The 14418-nt window shown below is 42.1% G+C and overlaps 1 protein-coding gene across 26 annotated transcripts in view; it reads left to right on the top strand.

The window, feature by feature from the left end:
* CLASP1 (cytoplasmic linker associated protein 1) overlaps nucleotides 1-14418 on the top strand; it is a 288466-nt gene that overhangs the window by 132375 nt on the left and 141673 nt on the right. The window contains exon 1 of one of the 26 annotated variants that reach the window (XM_066280500.1): nucleotides 3011-3046. The exons of the other annotated variants lie outside the window; for them this stretch is intronic. Within the exon in view, the coding sequence (XP_066136597.1) occupies nucleotides 3031-3046 (16 nt within the window). The 5' untranslated portion in view covers nucleotides 3011-3030. Of the gene's footprint in view, nucleotides 1-3010; nucleotides 3047-14418 lie in introns of those variants that run through there. 26 annotated transcript variants of the gene reach the window in all.

Below are 14418 nucleotides of genomic sequence, written 5' to 3'. Positions count from 1 at the left end.
AAACTTACAGAAGTATTATGATTTTAGCTTTCTTTGTTGTACCTTGTATATACATATGTAGTATTAGTATTTTAATTGTTATAGCCAAAATAGAATAACATAGAAGCACATGTATTAAGATTTCAGAATTCCCTAACTCAAATAAATTTGGCCTCTTGGTCCTGGCTGGTTGGCTCAGTGGTGGAGCGTCGGCCTGGCGTGCAGGAGTCCCGGGTTCGATTCCGGGCCAGGGCACACAGGAGAAGCACCCATCTGCTTCTCCACCCCTCCCCCTCTCTTTCCTCTCTGTCTCTCTCTTCCCCTCCTGCAGCCAGGGCTCCATTGGAGCAAAGTTGGCTCTGTGGCCTCTGCCTCAGGCGCTAAAATGGCTCTGATTGCGGCAGAGCGACGCCCCAGCTGGGCAGAGCATCGCCCCCTGGTGGGCATGCTGGGTGGATCTTGGTCAGGCGCATGCAGGAGTCTGTCTAACTGCCTCCCAGTTTCCAACTTCGGAAAAATACAAAAAAAAAAAAAAAAAGGCCTCTTTACAGTAACTTTAAGAGACCAGTAAGATATTTAATAGCTGTCAAAAATTAAAACAGCGACCCAATTTTCTTTTTTCTAGTCATCAAACATTGATAGCAGAAAGAAACAACAGTAACAATAGATAAATGCCACCACCCTCTTATAATATATATATTTTTTATTAAGTGAGAAACAGGCAGGCAGGGAGGCAGAGATGCAGATTCTTGCATGCACCCAGACTGGGATCCACCCGGCAACCCCCTACCAGGTGATGCTCTGCCCATCTGGGGCAGTGCTTTGTTGTTTAGCAACTGAACTATTTCAGTGCCTGAGGTGAGGCCATGGAGCCATCCTCAGCACCTGGGGCCAAATTGCTCAAATCATTTGTGGCTATGGGAGAGGAAGAGAGTGTGGAGAGGGAGAATTCTAGTTCTGTGGGTTGTATTTTCACTTTCTTGGTGTTTAAGAGTTTTTAGTTTTGATAGACTCTAATTTTTAAATTCTCTTTTTACTTGTGAACAATGTTTTGTCGAGTAAGAACTAAAAACTCTGGATTTGAGCTAAGTTGAAAGAAATAGTAGTAATCTTAAGGAAGAAATGGTTTCATCCTAGGTTGTATTTTGACAAAATCAGCGACAGAAAAACAGCTGAGTAGCAATTGGTCCTGTCTGTAATAGACTACTTCATATTTCTATAGTTCTTCTTTGTTGATAGGTTACCCAAAGGTCTTTCAGCTTGAATGGCAAGAATATGGGAGTTAAAAAATACATTGTTCTATAGATGTTTCTTTTTCTTTTTTCCATCTCTGTATAATTAGCAAACTCCTTGAAGCAAAAATTATAGTTTTTCCTTCCGTGGAGTTTGAAAGAAAATTATTTTCTTTATAAGCTTTTTATTTTTTTATTTTTTATTTTTATTTTTTGTATTTTTCTGAAGCTGGAAACAGGGAGGCAGTCAGACAGACTCCCGCATGCGCCTGACCGGGATCCACCCGGCATGCCCACCAGGGGGCGATGCTCTGCCCCTCCGGGGTGTCGCTCTGTTTCCATCAGAGCCAGTCTAGTGCCTGAGGCAGAGGCCATGGAGCCATTCCCAGCGCCCGGGCCATCTTTTGCTCCAATGGAGCCTTGGCTGCGGGAGGGGAAGAGAAAGACAGAGAGGAAGGAGAGGGGGAGGGGTGGAGAAGCAGATGGGCGCCTCTCCTGTGTGCCCTGGCCGGGAATCAAACCCGGGACTTCCGCACGCCAGGCCGACGCTCTACCACTGAGCCAACTGGCCAGGGCCTCTTTATAAGCTTTTTAAAAAATCATGCCGCTATGCATGTGTTCATGGGAGAACTGGATTTTCAGCTTGAAAGAGCCAGTGATTGTAGATGAGTCAGTGTACTTCGTCTGCAGCCACTTAATGATCTTTAATTAACTTGATTGAGGAGAGGCCCAGGGACATTAATTTGGTTAAATATGTTCATGCTTTTTAGTTTTGTAAGCAAAACTAACATGTTTATGAGTAAAGAATGAAAATATCATGCTGGTAAATCCAGAAAATTTTCATAAATTGTAGCGACAGAAAAAGACAAAATACTATTTGCCAACAAAACCATAAACCTAGATAATCAGATAATCTTAATATTATGAGCCCTTGTACATGAATGTGTGTAAAGTTATCATTTTGATGCCAGGTGCATCCTACCTTAAGGGTTTTTTTACCAAAACGTTTTTAATTTGAAAATGTTAGATATCATTTTTCAGTTGTTGAAAATGAGAAATACTTGTTCAAGTCTGAAAACAAATAGACCAATGCTGAATTGGTAGGGAAAGTCTGAATTGTTGCCCAGTGCAGCTAGGACAAAGCATTCATTGAAAAGTGAATTGACTGCCTTTTTATTAGGAAGCCAGGCATTTATAATTTTGCATTGTCTTTAAAAACTGTGTTAATAGTGGGTGCCCATCCCCTCCCATGCTTGTGTATTAGACTTTGCAGATTGCAAGGTGTGGTATTTTGGTCCGCTATCTTAGAAATAATGTATTTCCATCATCACTGATAACAGGGATAATGTGTTATAAAGCTGCAAGTGAGCTGGGCCATGCTAAGAAGACTGCCTAAAATAGCCTGGAAGGGACTGTTTCTGATGCCAGCTTAAGCTGCCACTGACAGCTTGCTTTATCTTCTATGTGGAATTAAGATTGCTTTTTGACATTCTTACTTAAGGTTTATGTTAGTAATGTTATCTGTTTTCAGGGGGGGAAACCAGTTGGTTAAAAATTTTAATACCAGTCTTACATGAGAAAAGTCAGATGGAGAAGGTTCACCTCCTACTTATTCTCCCCTGCCCCCCCTTAAGAAACCACTGTTCTGTGTTGTCTGTACTTTTATTTTGGAGTTGAGTGGTGGTTGCCATTGGTGCTGGATCAGCTGGAGAAGTTGTGTGGGTGGAGAGTTTGCAGATGGGATGCTTAAGTTGTAGTGAGTGGATACAGCTTCCAGAGTGCTGTTTCTTTAGTATTTGTACTGGGATCTCTGACAGACATGACTACTGGGAAAGGTAGGCTCCTCAGATATATCCTGAAATGTAATTCTTGCTGCTTAATTAGGAAATAAATAAAATATTTAAATACTTAAGATTTTCTAATTGCTTTAACTGAAAATTGAAGCTGATACTTAGGAAAATAATTGCTGTGAATATATTTAGACAGAGAAAGAATTGTGAAACTTACCAATATATTCACCTTGAAAGACTAAAGGGAGGAAGGTACCGTAACCTGAGGTTATACGTGTTTTGTTAGCCTCTTTGGTTTTATGTACTTTTAATTTTTTTCTCTGCTCTCATGCTCACAGTGCGTGGCTCATAATAATGAACTATGTTGCGGCTGCAAGGCACGTGTTATAAAGTATAAGCTGCTTTGAAAAGAATCTAACGGCTAGAAATATCTAAGGTTTTTCAACAATGGATAGAGGAAAAGCACAGTTTTTCTTCCCTTTTAAAGATTTGCATTTTTAAAATGCAAAAATGGAACTGAAAAACTACAAAAGAAATATTGTTCCCAAAAAAACTCATTGATTAGGCTTCATTCTTTCTAGCGACTTGCAGCGTTGAGATGATTTGGGCAGAACTGACTGTGAGCAGGGTTGGTGTCTGAAGGAAGAGGGCAGCAGACATGACAGGGACCTGCCTCCCTGCCTTGCTGTTCTGCAAGTGCTCTTCCCGGCAGGCTAGCTTTTAATTTGTCCTCTCTGAAGGATATTCTCACACCCTGCAACCTAAACAAAATAGAATACCACTGATTCTACCACTAAACAGATAGCACACTGAATAAATTTGCTGGCTTTATTTTGTAGGGATTGTTAAGGTGTGTATAATTTATCTTCTTACACTAAAATTTCTTCAGTTTGCTGAAAATGGTTATATTGGTTGCTGCTGCATTTCTGCCTGTTAGTTATATTTTCATATTGGGAATTTAAAGCAAAGAGTGATAGTATTCCTTTCCATTTCATTCCTTATTATATTATTCTATATTTAGGTTAAGCTGCTATAGGAAATCAATACTTGGCCAGGAGAGTTAAATAATTCATATTCTGAAGTGACCTCTTTTAGAGCCCTTCATGTGAGGATTTGAAAGTGTGTTGCTTATAAAAGTAGCATTTGTCTTAAGTTGTATTTTGGATTGTTTTCTAAACAAGGCAAATTAATTATGGAAGTTGACTAATTAAAGGCCATGGAAGGCCTTGTAGATCTGAGTTTAAAATACTTTTTTATCCACTTGATAATTCCTTTCAAATTGTCTAGTTGAAAAACAAGCTTAGAAGCATTGTTAACTTTTACCCTGAATAGCTGTAAATATAATGGGAAACAAGGATTAAAAGCCACTTTTTGTAGTGGTTGCATATATGAATTTTCCTATATCAATCTATGATTAATAAGGACTATGAACAATCTGCAAAGTACAATACCTGTGATTCTGCCACAGTTTTTTGTGAGTTATTTTAGTATTTTCAGAGCACTTTCTGGAACGCCTTTTATTTCTCTGTTTTATGATCCTCACAGCAGCCCCATGACGAGTAGGCAGGGAAGCTTTTAAGCATGGACGCACAAGGTTTCAGGGTTTCTCTGATTGTGCTGCTGGCTGGACAGAGAGCCAGTCTTGTCTTGGACTTCGTCGTGTTAGACTAGTCCTCCTTCCAGCAAACTCTGTGGTCCAGACGCTCAGTGCCCCCTCTACTGTTGCTTTAAAATTTTGGGTTTGTTTGATGTTGGAAATGTATCATTTTCAGTAGTCACCTTAGGGACTCATTAAAAAATGAAAGCATTCAAAGAGATCTTATTGAAACAGGCACTAGTTCTCTATACCCAAGTTTTAGATACTGACAGTGTGATTTTCATAGTCTGTTGTTAGCACAGTTGAGAGGTGTCTGGGGAGGCAATCCTGGGAGGGGAAATGGTGTTAGGAACATGATGGGCTGAAGCAGGGCGTGCTGCAGGGGAAGGTGCCGGGCCTTGGCTGCTGTGCTGGGAAGCCGAGGTTTTCATTGTAAGCCAGTAACTTCTCAGTTTAATGGCCAACTTTAATTTTAGTTAATGTAATAGCAAAAACAAAACAAAATCCCACCTATCTCTTGGTTTTTCATAAAATAAGGGGTATTAACACTAATAAAAAATAAGAAAGATGTAATTTAGAATAAAGGGTAGTCCTTTAAGTGAACTAGATTTAACTCAATGATAGATAAATTTACAGGGTTCGACTCTTACAGTTCTCAGTTTGGTGCAGATTGGTGTAAATCAGGGGGTAGTCAACCTTTTTATACCTACCGCCCACTTTTGTATCTCTGTTAGTAGTAAAATTTCTAACTGCCCACCGATTCCACAGTAATGGTGATTTATAAAGTAGGGAAGTAACTTTACTTTATAAAATATATAAAGCAGAGTTACAGCAAGTTAAAGCATATAATAATAATTACTTATCAAGTACTTTATGTTGGATTTTCGCAAAGTTTGGCAGAATAAATCTTTATAAAACAACTTACTATAGTTAAATCTATCTTTCTGTTTATACTTTGGTTGCTCTGCTACTGCCCACCATGAAAGCTGGAACGCCCACTAGTGGGCAGTAGAGACCAGTTTGACTACCACTGCTGTAAATCATCCACAAAAAAAAAAAATGTCGCCAGTACTTTAAGTGGTTTTTGTGTCTAGGTGACTGGTATAGATGGACCAGTGACGTTGGGTTAGGAACGAGTAAGTGCATGAACTTCGGAATCTCAAACTGGCTGCAAGATCACTGTGTGACCTGCCTGGCAACTTGTCTGTCCCCTTTCAAGTTAGGGGTGACAGTGATTCCTGCATCTCTGTGAGGACTAAACAAGATGGTGCATGTGGATAGCTTGGCATAGGACCTGACCTCTAAATGTCATCTTATGTGATACAAGGACACAGTCTTCTCTCTGTGGCACCACTAGATGGTCAAATGGGAGGTAAGGGTTTGCCTTGTGTTTAAAATGATATGATCGATGTTTTGTTTAGATATGGAAAGCTCTCTAAAGAAAAACAAGATGCAGAATCATGTGTATAATAGGATCTTTTGAAAGGAAACTACCCCTTAGTGTCTAGGTTTTGGTTTCCAGTACCACCAGGGCTCCTTGGGGAAATGGCTGATTTTAGGGCTGGAGCAGAAATGAGGCCAGTGAACCTGGTGCATCTTTTTGTATTTCTCTGGAGAAGCAGGGAGACAGAGAGACAGACTTCTGCATGTGCCCGACTGGGATCCACCCAGCATGCCCACTAGTGGGCGATGCTCTGCCCATCCAGGGCATTGCTCCATTGCAACTGGAGCCATTCAGGCGCCTGAGGTGGAAGCCATGGAGCCGTCCTCAGGGCCTGGGCATGTGTTCCTATGAAACCTTGGCTGCGGGAGAGGAAGAGAGAGATAGAGAGAATGGAGAGGAAGAAGGGTGGAGAAGTAGATGGGCACTTCTCCTGTGTGCCCTGGCCGGGAATCGAACCCAGGACTTTCATATGCCAGGCTGACACTCTTCCACTGAGCCAGCCGGCCCAGGGAGAGCCTGGTGCATCTTATATGCTAGAAATTATGGAAGTGCTCAAGCAAAACAAAACAAAAAGCAACAAAACAAACAGTCATGGGGATTGCGTCAAAGAGACACAGGTGTTTGCTTAAAGATTCACAGTGTTCACAGCTGTAACGACTTAAGCTGTAAACCAAAGTAGTATTGGGTTATAACCCAAAATATAAACTAAATATTGGTGAATCCATACTGTTAAAAAAAAAGAATGATTGGATCAATATATGAACGAGGGAGAAGAGACAAATCTCCCATGTGGAATTATTCCAGGTCACTGTAGCTCCACCCTAGAAGTGGAGTGTAACTGCTACTCTGAGTGTGATGTGCATAGTGACTCTTCCAAAGGGTACAGTGTAGAAAGGGAGGAAGAGTGGAGCTTTGCAGTGCAGCCGCCAGACAGACACTTCCATAGGTGAGCAAGGCCCCTATCAGCAGTCCGGCTGATCGCATGTTCTTTTGATATAATGTGATGAAAATGACATTTTGCTTTGTCGCCAGGAAACCCGTTAAGTTCCATCTAAGCAATATGGAAACATCAATTAAATGCAGATTGAAGAATATTCTGTTAACTACCGAGCCAGGTGTCCTGGAAACTTGTCTACAACAAGGAAAGTCTTAAGAACTCACAACCTAGGGGTTCCTAGGGAGATGTGATGACTAAATCTTACTTGAAATCCTGAGTATAATCTGGAACGGATAAGGGATATCAGGAAAAAGTAAGGAACTCTGAAGAAACTATGGATAGTTAATAATAATGTATCAAAAGCAGGCCATTAATTGTAACAAATGTATGCTGTTAAGTGTTTATAGTAGGGAGACTGGGCATGGAGTCAGTGGGAACTGGACTATCTTTACAACTGTTCTGTTGCTCTAATACTATTCCAAACTAAAAACTTAACAGCAAAATATTGGACCACCTGCACAGGAGTTTATTCTCATTTTGTTTTCTTCTGGTAGTATTTGAATTATTCAATTATGTTTATGCATGCATTCATTTTATTCTTTGAAAAAAGTTGCAGAGTTATTCTTTGAAAAAGTTGCAGGGTAGCGGGATAAATGCTTTAGTTTTTATGTTTTTAATGTTTTATGTATGTAAAACATCTAATGTTTACTAAAAAAAAAAAAGATGGGAGACAAGGAGACCAGTTAGGTGATGATTTTGGCAACAGAAATCCACCTACGAGATGAGGAAGACCTGATTAGGACAAACTCAGTGGGACTGGAGAGGGGACGGAAGTCAGAGACAGCTGGAAATAGCACTGGCCACACAGTGATGATTCGAATGGGGACATGGTGGGAAGATATCGTGGGAAATGATGAGGGGGAAGAAGAAGCATTAAGAACTCCATGTTTTGGTTCTGCTAACTGGAAGGGTGGTGATAAGACCAACTAAAGCAAGGGACTTGGAGGTCAAGCAGGTTTTTTTTTTAATTTTTTTTTTTTTACTTTTATTAATTTTTAGAGAGGAGAGAGAGTGAAAGAGAGAGAGAGAGAGAGAGAGAGAGAGAGAGAGAAGGGGGAGGGAGGAGCAGGAAGCATCAACTCCCATATGTGCCTTGACCAGGCAAGCCCAGGGTTTTGAACCGGTGACCTCAGCATTCCAGGTCAAGGCTTTATCCACTGCGCCACCACAGGTCAGGCTCAAGCAGGTTTTGAGGGGTGGGAGATGATAGTTTTAGACATTTGGACTTAGAATTTTATTTGTTAAGGGGTTTGTATCTTGGAATAGAGATGGAGCTGGTATAAGGGGGTTAGGATTTATTAGAATATAGGTGTTTAATTTAAATCGCCACCTTCTTTTTCTGTCGTCTTATGCCAAAGGATGATTATGTGCCTCTCTTAGGTTCTTGAGAATGAAGTAATTAAGGCAAGGATGGATAGTTTAAAAGAATTATTACATGAAAGCCAATAGCTCTTGCAGCCATTCTAAGTGTGATAAAGCATTCTGGTAGAAAGCCCTCCCCAAATTTGGCTCTAAACTTTTCCAGCTAACTTGGCTTTTGTGCCTTCATGGTGGTTGTCAAGAAGAATTGGGTCAGGATGGATACAGTGATAATTAAGATGACGTTTCCAAAAGAATGCAGAGTGTAGATTTGGTATCTGTGGGTTTTGGATTCTGGCATTTATTAGGCAAAATGCCCTTTTCAGGGCAAGTTCAAAGGTAAAATAAGTACTGTGATCAAAGGAGAATGTCTGATCTGTGACAGGATACACTGATTTTTCTGAATACATTCAGAGAGGACTACTAAGGTGCTGAAATGTTTTCTAGAGATGCACTTTTAGTTTTCAGTCATCAGTATACAGACTCTGTTCACCGTTCATAAACTTGTTTAAATTGCCTTTCTTTCCCATGAAATAGTAATATTGAGAGTCTGAACATGTTCACTTAAATATCTCCACTGTACCTTTTGAGTGCTCTTGTGAGAAATAAGTAACAATTTAAATGTGCTGCTTCTCTCAGTTGTTATTGTGAAGTGTGGGGTTGTTATAATTACTAGTAGTTCCTGGTTCCTGGTGTGAATGTGTCCCAGTGCCAGTCTTCACTGCCACAGTCCATTCCCAGCCCAGGGTGTCACCCACACTGTCCCCTGGAATATACTGCACGCTCCTCAGAGGGCTAAGCAGCTGTTCAGCTGCGGGCATGACTTTGTGTTGGAAAGCTCCTCAGGAGCTGCTCTCCTGGGCTCTGTAGGCTCTAGGAATTTACTCTCTGGAGGCTTATCCCACTTGATTGGCCCACATCTTTGTTCTGAATTATTAGCATCCAGCCCAGGGCCTAGCACAGGTGGGCATTTAAAAATACCTTCTGAATACACAAATAAAAGGTATGTGAATGATCCTTATTGTACAAATGAGAGGTGGGTTCAGAGTTTTCAATAACTTGTCTACATTGAGAAAAATTGCCAGGGCTTTTGGAGTCTGGAGTGCATTTTGAAATCGTTTACTTTTCACCACTAGATACACCACCTCCCGAAGTGAGAGTCATGTGTGGAAGGTTGAATTTCAATTTCTGTTTCATTTTCTCAAGTGAAAAGTGCACACTCATCGATTTACCCCCTATGCTAGATATGCCAAAGCCTTTCTTCAGCATGAGGTCAGGGGCTGTTACTGGCCGTCCCTCACGGTGTATAGTCACTAAGAGGACGCCTGTGGTCCCACTGAGAGATGGGCTGGCCAGCTCCAGAACCGGGCTATGCCATGTCACTGTACCACTGCCTTATGTGAGATGTCCCATCGGGTACAGATGCCCAGTCACTGTAAACAAACCTACCCATTGACCTTTGGAACTCAGAATTGATGGAGCAAGGCAGATGGATGGTTCTGATAAAATAGGGTGGGTTTTATGGGTTCTTACAACCAGGCTCAAGGTTGAATTAAAAACTGGGATACAGAGGACCCAGGTTTGAAACCTCGAGGGTTGCTGGCTTGGCTGTGGGATCATAGACATGATCTTATGGTTGCTGGCTTGAGCCCAAGGTCGCTGGCTTGAACAAGGGTCCAAAGGCTCTGCTATATAGCCCCTCAGTCAAGGCATATATGAGAAAGCAATCAATGAACAACTAAGGAGTTGCAACCAAGAGCCACAATGAAGCATTGATGCTTCTTATCTCTCCCTTCCTGTCTGTCTGTCCCTCTCTGTCCCTTTCCCTGTCTCTGTCACCAAAAAAATAAAAAACTGTGGGGAGGGTTTATAAAGCCTTAAAATATATATAAATAATAAAATAAATACAAGGTCTCTACTTTGCGGATTTTCACCTATTGCGGGGGGTGGGTCTGGAAACTAACTCCCATGATAGACGAGGGACCACTGTATCTGATATATTTATGAATGCATTAAAGTGTAGAAATGCATATATATCAGTGTTAGCAGTTTATTTGGGGGGTTATGATTGCTTATAAGAGAACTTTGACTTTTAATTTAAAAATAAGCATAGTAGCCTGACCTGTGGTGGCGCAGTGGATAAAAGCGTCGACCTGGAAATCCTGGGCTTGCCTGGTCAAGGCACATATGGTAGTTGATGCTTCCAGCTCCTCCCCCCGTGTCTCTCCTCTCTCTCTCTCTCTCTCTCTTTGTCTCTCTCTCTTCCTCTCTCCTCTGTAAAATGAATAAATAAAATTAAAATTAAAAAAATTAAAATAAGCATAGTATATTTTATCATACAAAAAGAAGAAAGATATTTCTGTCTGGGGGAAATCAGGGAGGTTAAAAATATTTAGGGTTGTAATTGCCTTACACTCCTGATTTGCCCTCAGATATTTTCACATCCTTGATTGACTCTATTATCTAATGAAACCTAATGCATTTTTACAAGTAATAAAACCTTCTAAACACATGAAGTACGGTTTGCATCCATCCACAAAACTTGCTTGCCTTCATTACAGACTGCCAGGATTAGTATTTGCATGATCACCGTATGTTCGCCCCGGCTGTGTCTTAAGTGTTGGGAGTACCAAGAAGAACTGAAATGGTCCCTACTCCAGGGGCAGCAACAGATCCGCAGACAGCTACTTTCAGGGTTAGATGGAGTGAAAGGCACATGTCTGGCCTCGCAGCACAGAGAAGGGCACTATCGGATATGGACAGAGCGGGGCAGGGTCTCAGAAGAGCTAACAGTCGATTTGTGTTTTCAAGAACACGTGGGAATGTGTCAGGCATGTTGGGTAAGCTGTGAATGATGAAGATGAAATTTTGGGACATTGACGAAGAGCTCCCAGCCTTTGGGTTCAGTGTCATGCCTCTGTGTGGCTTCATCTTGGCTTTGGGGATGCTGATTGTACGCTAGTTCCTAGTTGGCCATACAAGTATTTCTTACTTCTTGGAGGAAGATTTCAGTACCAGAGAGTGGGTGAATCTGAAAACCTGTACGGATTGCTGGCTCCCACAAAGTGACCCTGATGTAACGAAACAGAGTTAGTTGTCGCTTCAGAGAGGAGCCTGCCTTAGGAGAGAGGAGGGGTGTTGTGGGTTTGGTTCTGCTCCTGCAGGTCAACAGTGGAACAGACATTTCTTAGTTTCTGTGACATTTTGTTGGTCCTTGAATGAGTGTGTTTGTGAATTTTATTAATGGACAGTATAGTCCAAAGATTGTAATTCCAAATTTCAGATGCTAAACTTGAAGTCTGATCTGTTTCTCTGCTACACCTACACTCAGACCTATAGCCACAGTGATATTTCATGGTCTTCCTCGTCTTTTAGACCCACAGAACCTGTCTGTGACTTGTATACCTACCCTTCTCCAGCTGCTGAAAGTTCAGTTCTGAGGCAGCTGGGCCTTACCGATTTCAGAATCTGAGTCAGTTGAGGCTGAAAAAGGGACTGCTCTGCCCTCTTGATGCCAGTCCTGGTCACTCATCAACCTTCATTTAGAATCTTGACCACAGTTCAAAGACTTGCTCAAGACAAGTTCACAAACTTGTTCACCTTTTTGAATTCTGCTTGACTGCTGTTGAATCTATCAATGGCTGTACTCTACTCACTTCATTTATTCAAAGGATCCCATGTCTACTGTGTTTTAAAATCTCTTTTCTATCAGTAGTCCCATTTGGCATGCTATTTAGATGTCTCTTTTCACTTTACTGTACCTGCTAACTGGGTTGCTTGGAGTGAAGTGATTGAGTTGGATGAAAGTTAGTGTCACTGTAGAAATTTCATGAGTCATTTTCAAGTGTCTTGTCATGATACTGTAGGAGGAAGAATGGAGCTGAGGTGATTTTTTTAAAGGATTAAAGGAGGCGATGGTGACTGGGACCTGAAGGCTTCCATTACCTTGTTCCAGGTTTGTACCCCAGACTGTCACAGAAGAGAAGTGACTCTCAGATGACTGTCTTTGCACCAGTGACTGGAGATAGAATTAATTGTTTATTTGGGCTCAGGGAGAACTAATCCATCTGTAAGACCATTTTTGGGGTAACATGTCTTATTGTGTGAAAAATCTTAAATTGATGTAATAGCACAAACTTACATAGCTAAAAATGCTCTTTTTTTTTTTTTTTTTTTTTTACAGAGGCAGAGATAGACAGGGACAGACAGACAGGAACAGAGAGAGATGAGAAGCATCAATCATCAGTTTCTCGTTGCGCGTTGCGACTTCTTAGTTGTTCATTGATTGCTTTCTCACATGTGCCTTGACCGTGGGCCTTCAGCAGACCGAGTAACCCCTTGCTGGAGCCAGCGACCTTGGGTCCAAGCTGGCGAGCTCTTTGCTCAAGCCAGATGAGCCCGCGCACGACCTCGGAGTCTCGAACCTGGGTACTTCCGCATCCCAGTCCGACGCTCTATCCACTGCGCCACCGCCTGGTCAGGCAAAATGCTCATTTTTAAGAATGTTTTTGCCTTAGTTAAAGCTCTAGAGAAAAGGTTGTATGCTGACAAATGTTTGCTTCAGTTGAAAAGCCTAAAGGAAAATGGAATTTCAGTGACTATGGGAGTTCACTCGGGTTGCTTTGGCTGAGAAATCCTGACAACTGTTAGGAGCTGGGACTGTGAGGCTGCTCCTGGGCTGCATCCAGAGTGGATGCACCGTACTTCCTTTGTGGTTGCAAGAACAGCTTCTTTGTCCAGTAGGAACGGCATCCTCTCCATCAGAGAGCATTACAGTTATCTGAAACCAGGCACTTGCTGAAAGCCTAACCTTCTTTTTAATTTTATCTTAATTTCTAGGTGTCAAAAAAACTGGGAAACATAGGGTAAACTTACTTTTAAATAGTGTATTAGTTTTCAGGGCCTGGCTGGTTGGCTCAGTGGTAGAGCGTCAGCCCGGCATGTGGGAGTCCTGGGTTCGATTCCTGGCCAAGACACACGGGCGAAGCACCCATCTGCTTCTCCACCCTTCCCCATCTCCTTTCTCTCTCTATCTTCCCCTCCCACAGCCAAGGCTCTATTGGAGCAAGGTTGGCCCGGGTGCTGAGGATGGCTCCATGGCCTCTGCCTCAGGTGCTAGAATGGCTCCAGACACAATGAAGCAACGCTCCAGATGAGCAGAGCATCGCCCCGTAGTGGGCATGCTGGATGGAGCCCGGTCGGGTGCATGCGGGAGTCTGTCTCTCTACCTCCCCTCTTCTCATTTCAGAAAAATACAGTAAATAAATAAATAAACAGTGTGTTAGTTTTCAAATAACAGGTTCAATTGGCTTTTATCTTCCGAACACCTCTTCAGCCAAAGTATGTCTAAGTTTAAAGCAGTGTGTCCAACTGTCAATCTGGAAAATGAATGCGGTACACTCTCTTTCCTGTTTCCTTGGGTGCCCAGCCCAGGTGGGAGATATGGGTTACTTTCTTCAGTAATGATCACATGAGAAGTGATCGACTCTGATGAGGTGGTCAGTAGTCTGACCACCCGCTGCTGTGCTGTTAGGCTGTATAGTGTGATCTGACCCTGTGCTGGCACTGGTACTTCAGGCACTTTGGGTTTGTGGGGTTTCCTATAAGTCTGTTTGTTTTTTACATTTTCTGTTTAACTGTCTGGCTTCCCTCAGTCACTTTTCACTTACATCACTCTGCCTAACTCCTGCATCCCCTTCTCACTGTTATTATAGTTAGTATCTTTTACCGGTCAGGGAATCTACTGAGTGAGCCACTGCACCTGTTTTGAAGGATGAAGAATGGCTGAGTGGGACTGCCAGAGCTGCGCTTCTGAACTCACTCACGTGGGCTGCTCGGCATGCTCCGTCTGTCCTTCCCTTCCTTGGGAGGTGTTTCCGTCCAGAAGCTGGACATGTCCACACTACATGGGCCTTCTCCCTGCGGTGCACTATTAAGTGACTTCTGTAGTAAATTTGGACAAATTATAATTTACGTTAAAAAGTATAAACCCTCTGAGGACAGTCTGAACTGTTTGTGTT

Source organism: Saccopteryx bilineata, chromosome 5 (genome assembly GCF_036850765.1).
Source record: "Saccopteryx bilineata isolate mSacBil1 chromosome 5, mSacBil1_pri_phased_curated, whole genome shotgun sequence".
Classification (NCBI taxonomy): Eukaryota; Metazoa; Chordata; class Mammalia; order Chiroptera; family Emballonuridae; genus Saccopteryx; species Saccopteryx bilineata.
This window is presented reverse-complemented; position numbering and strand designations above follow the sequence as displayed.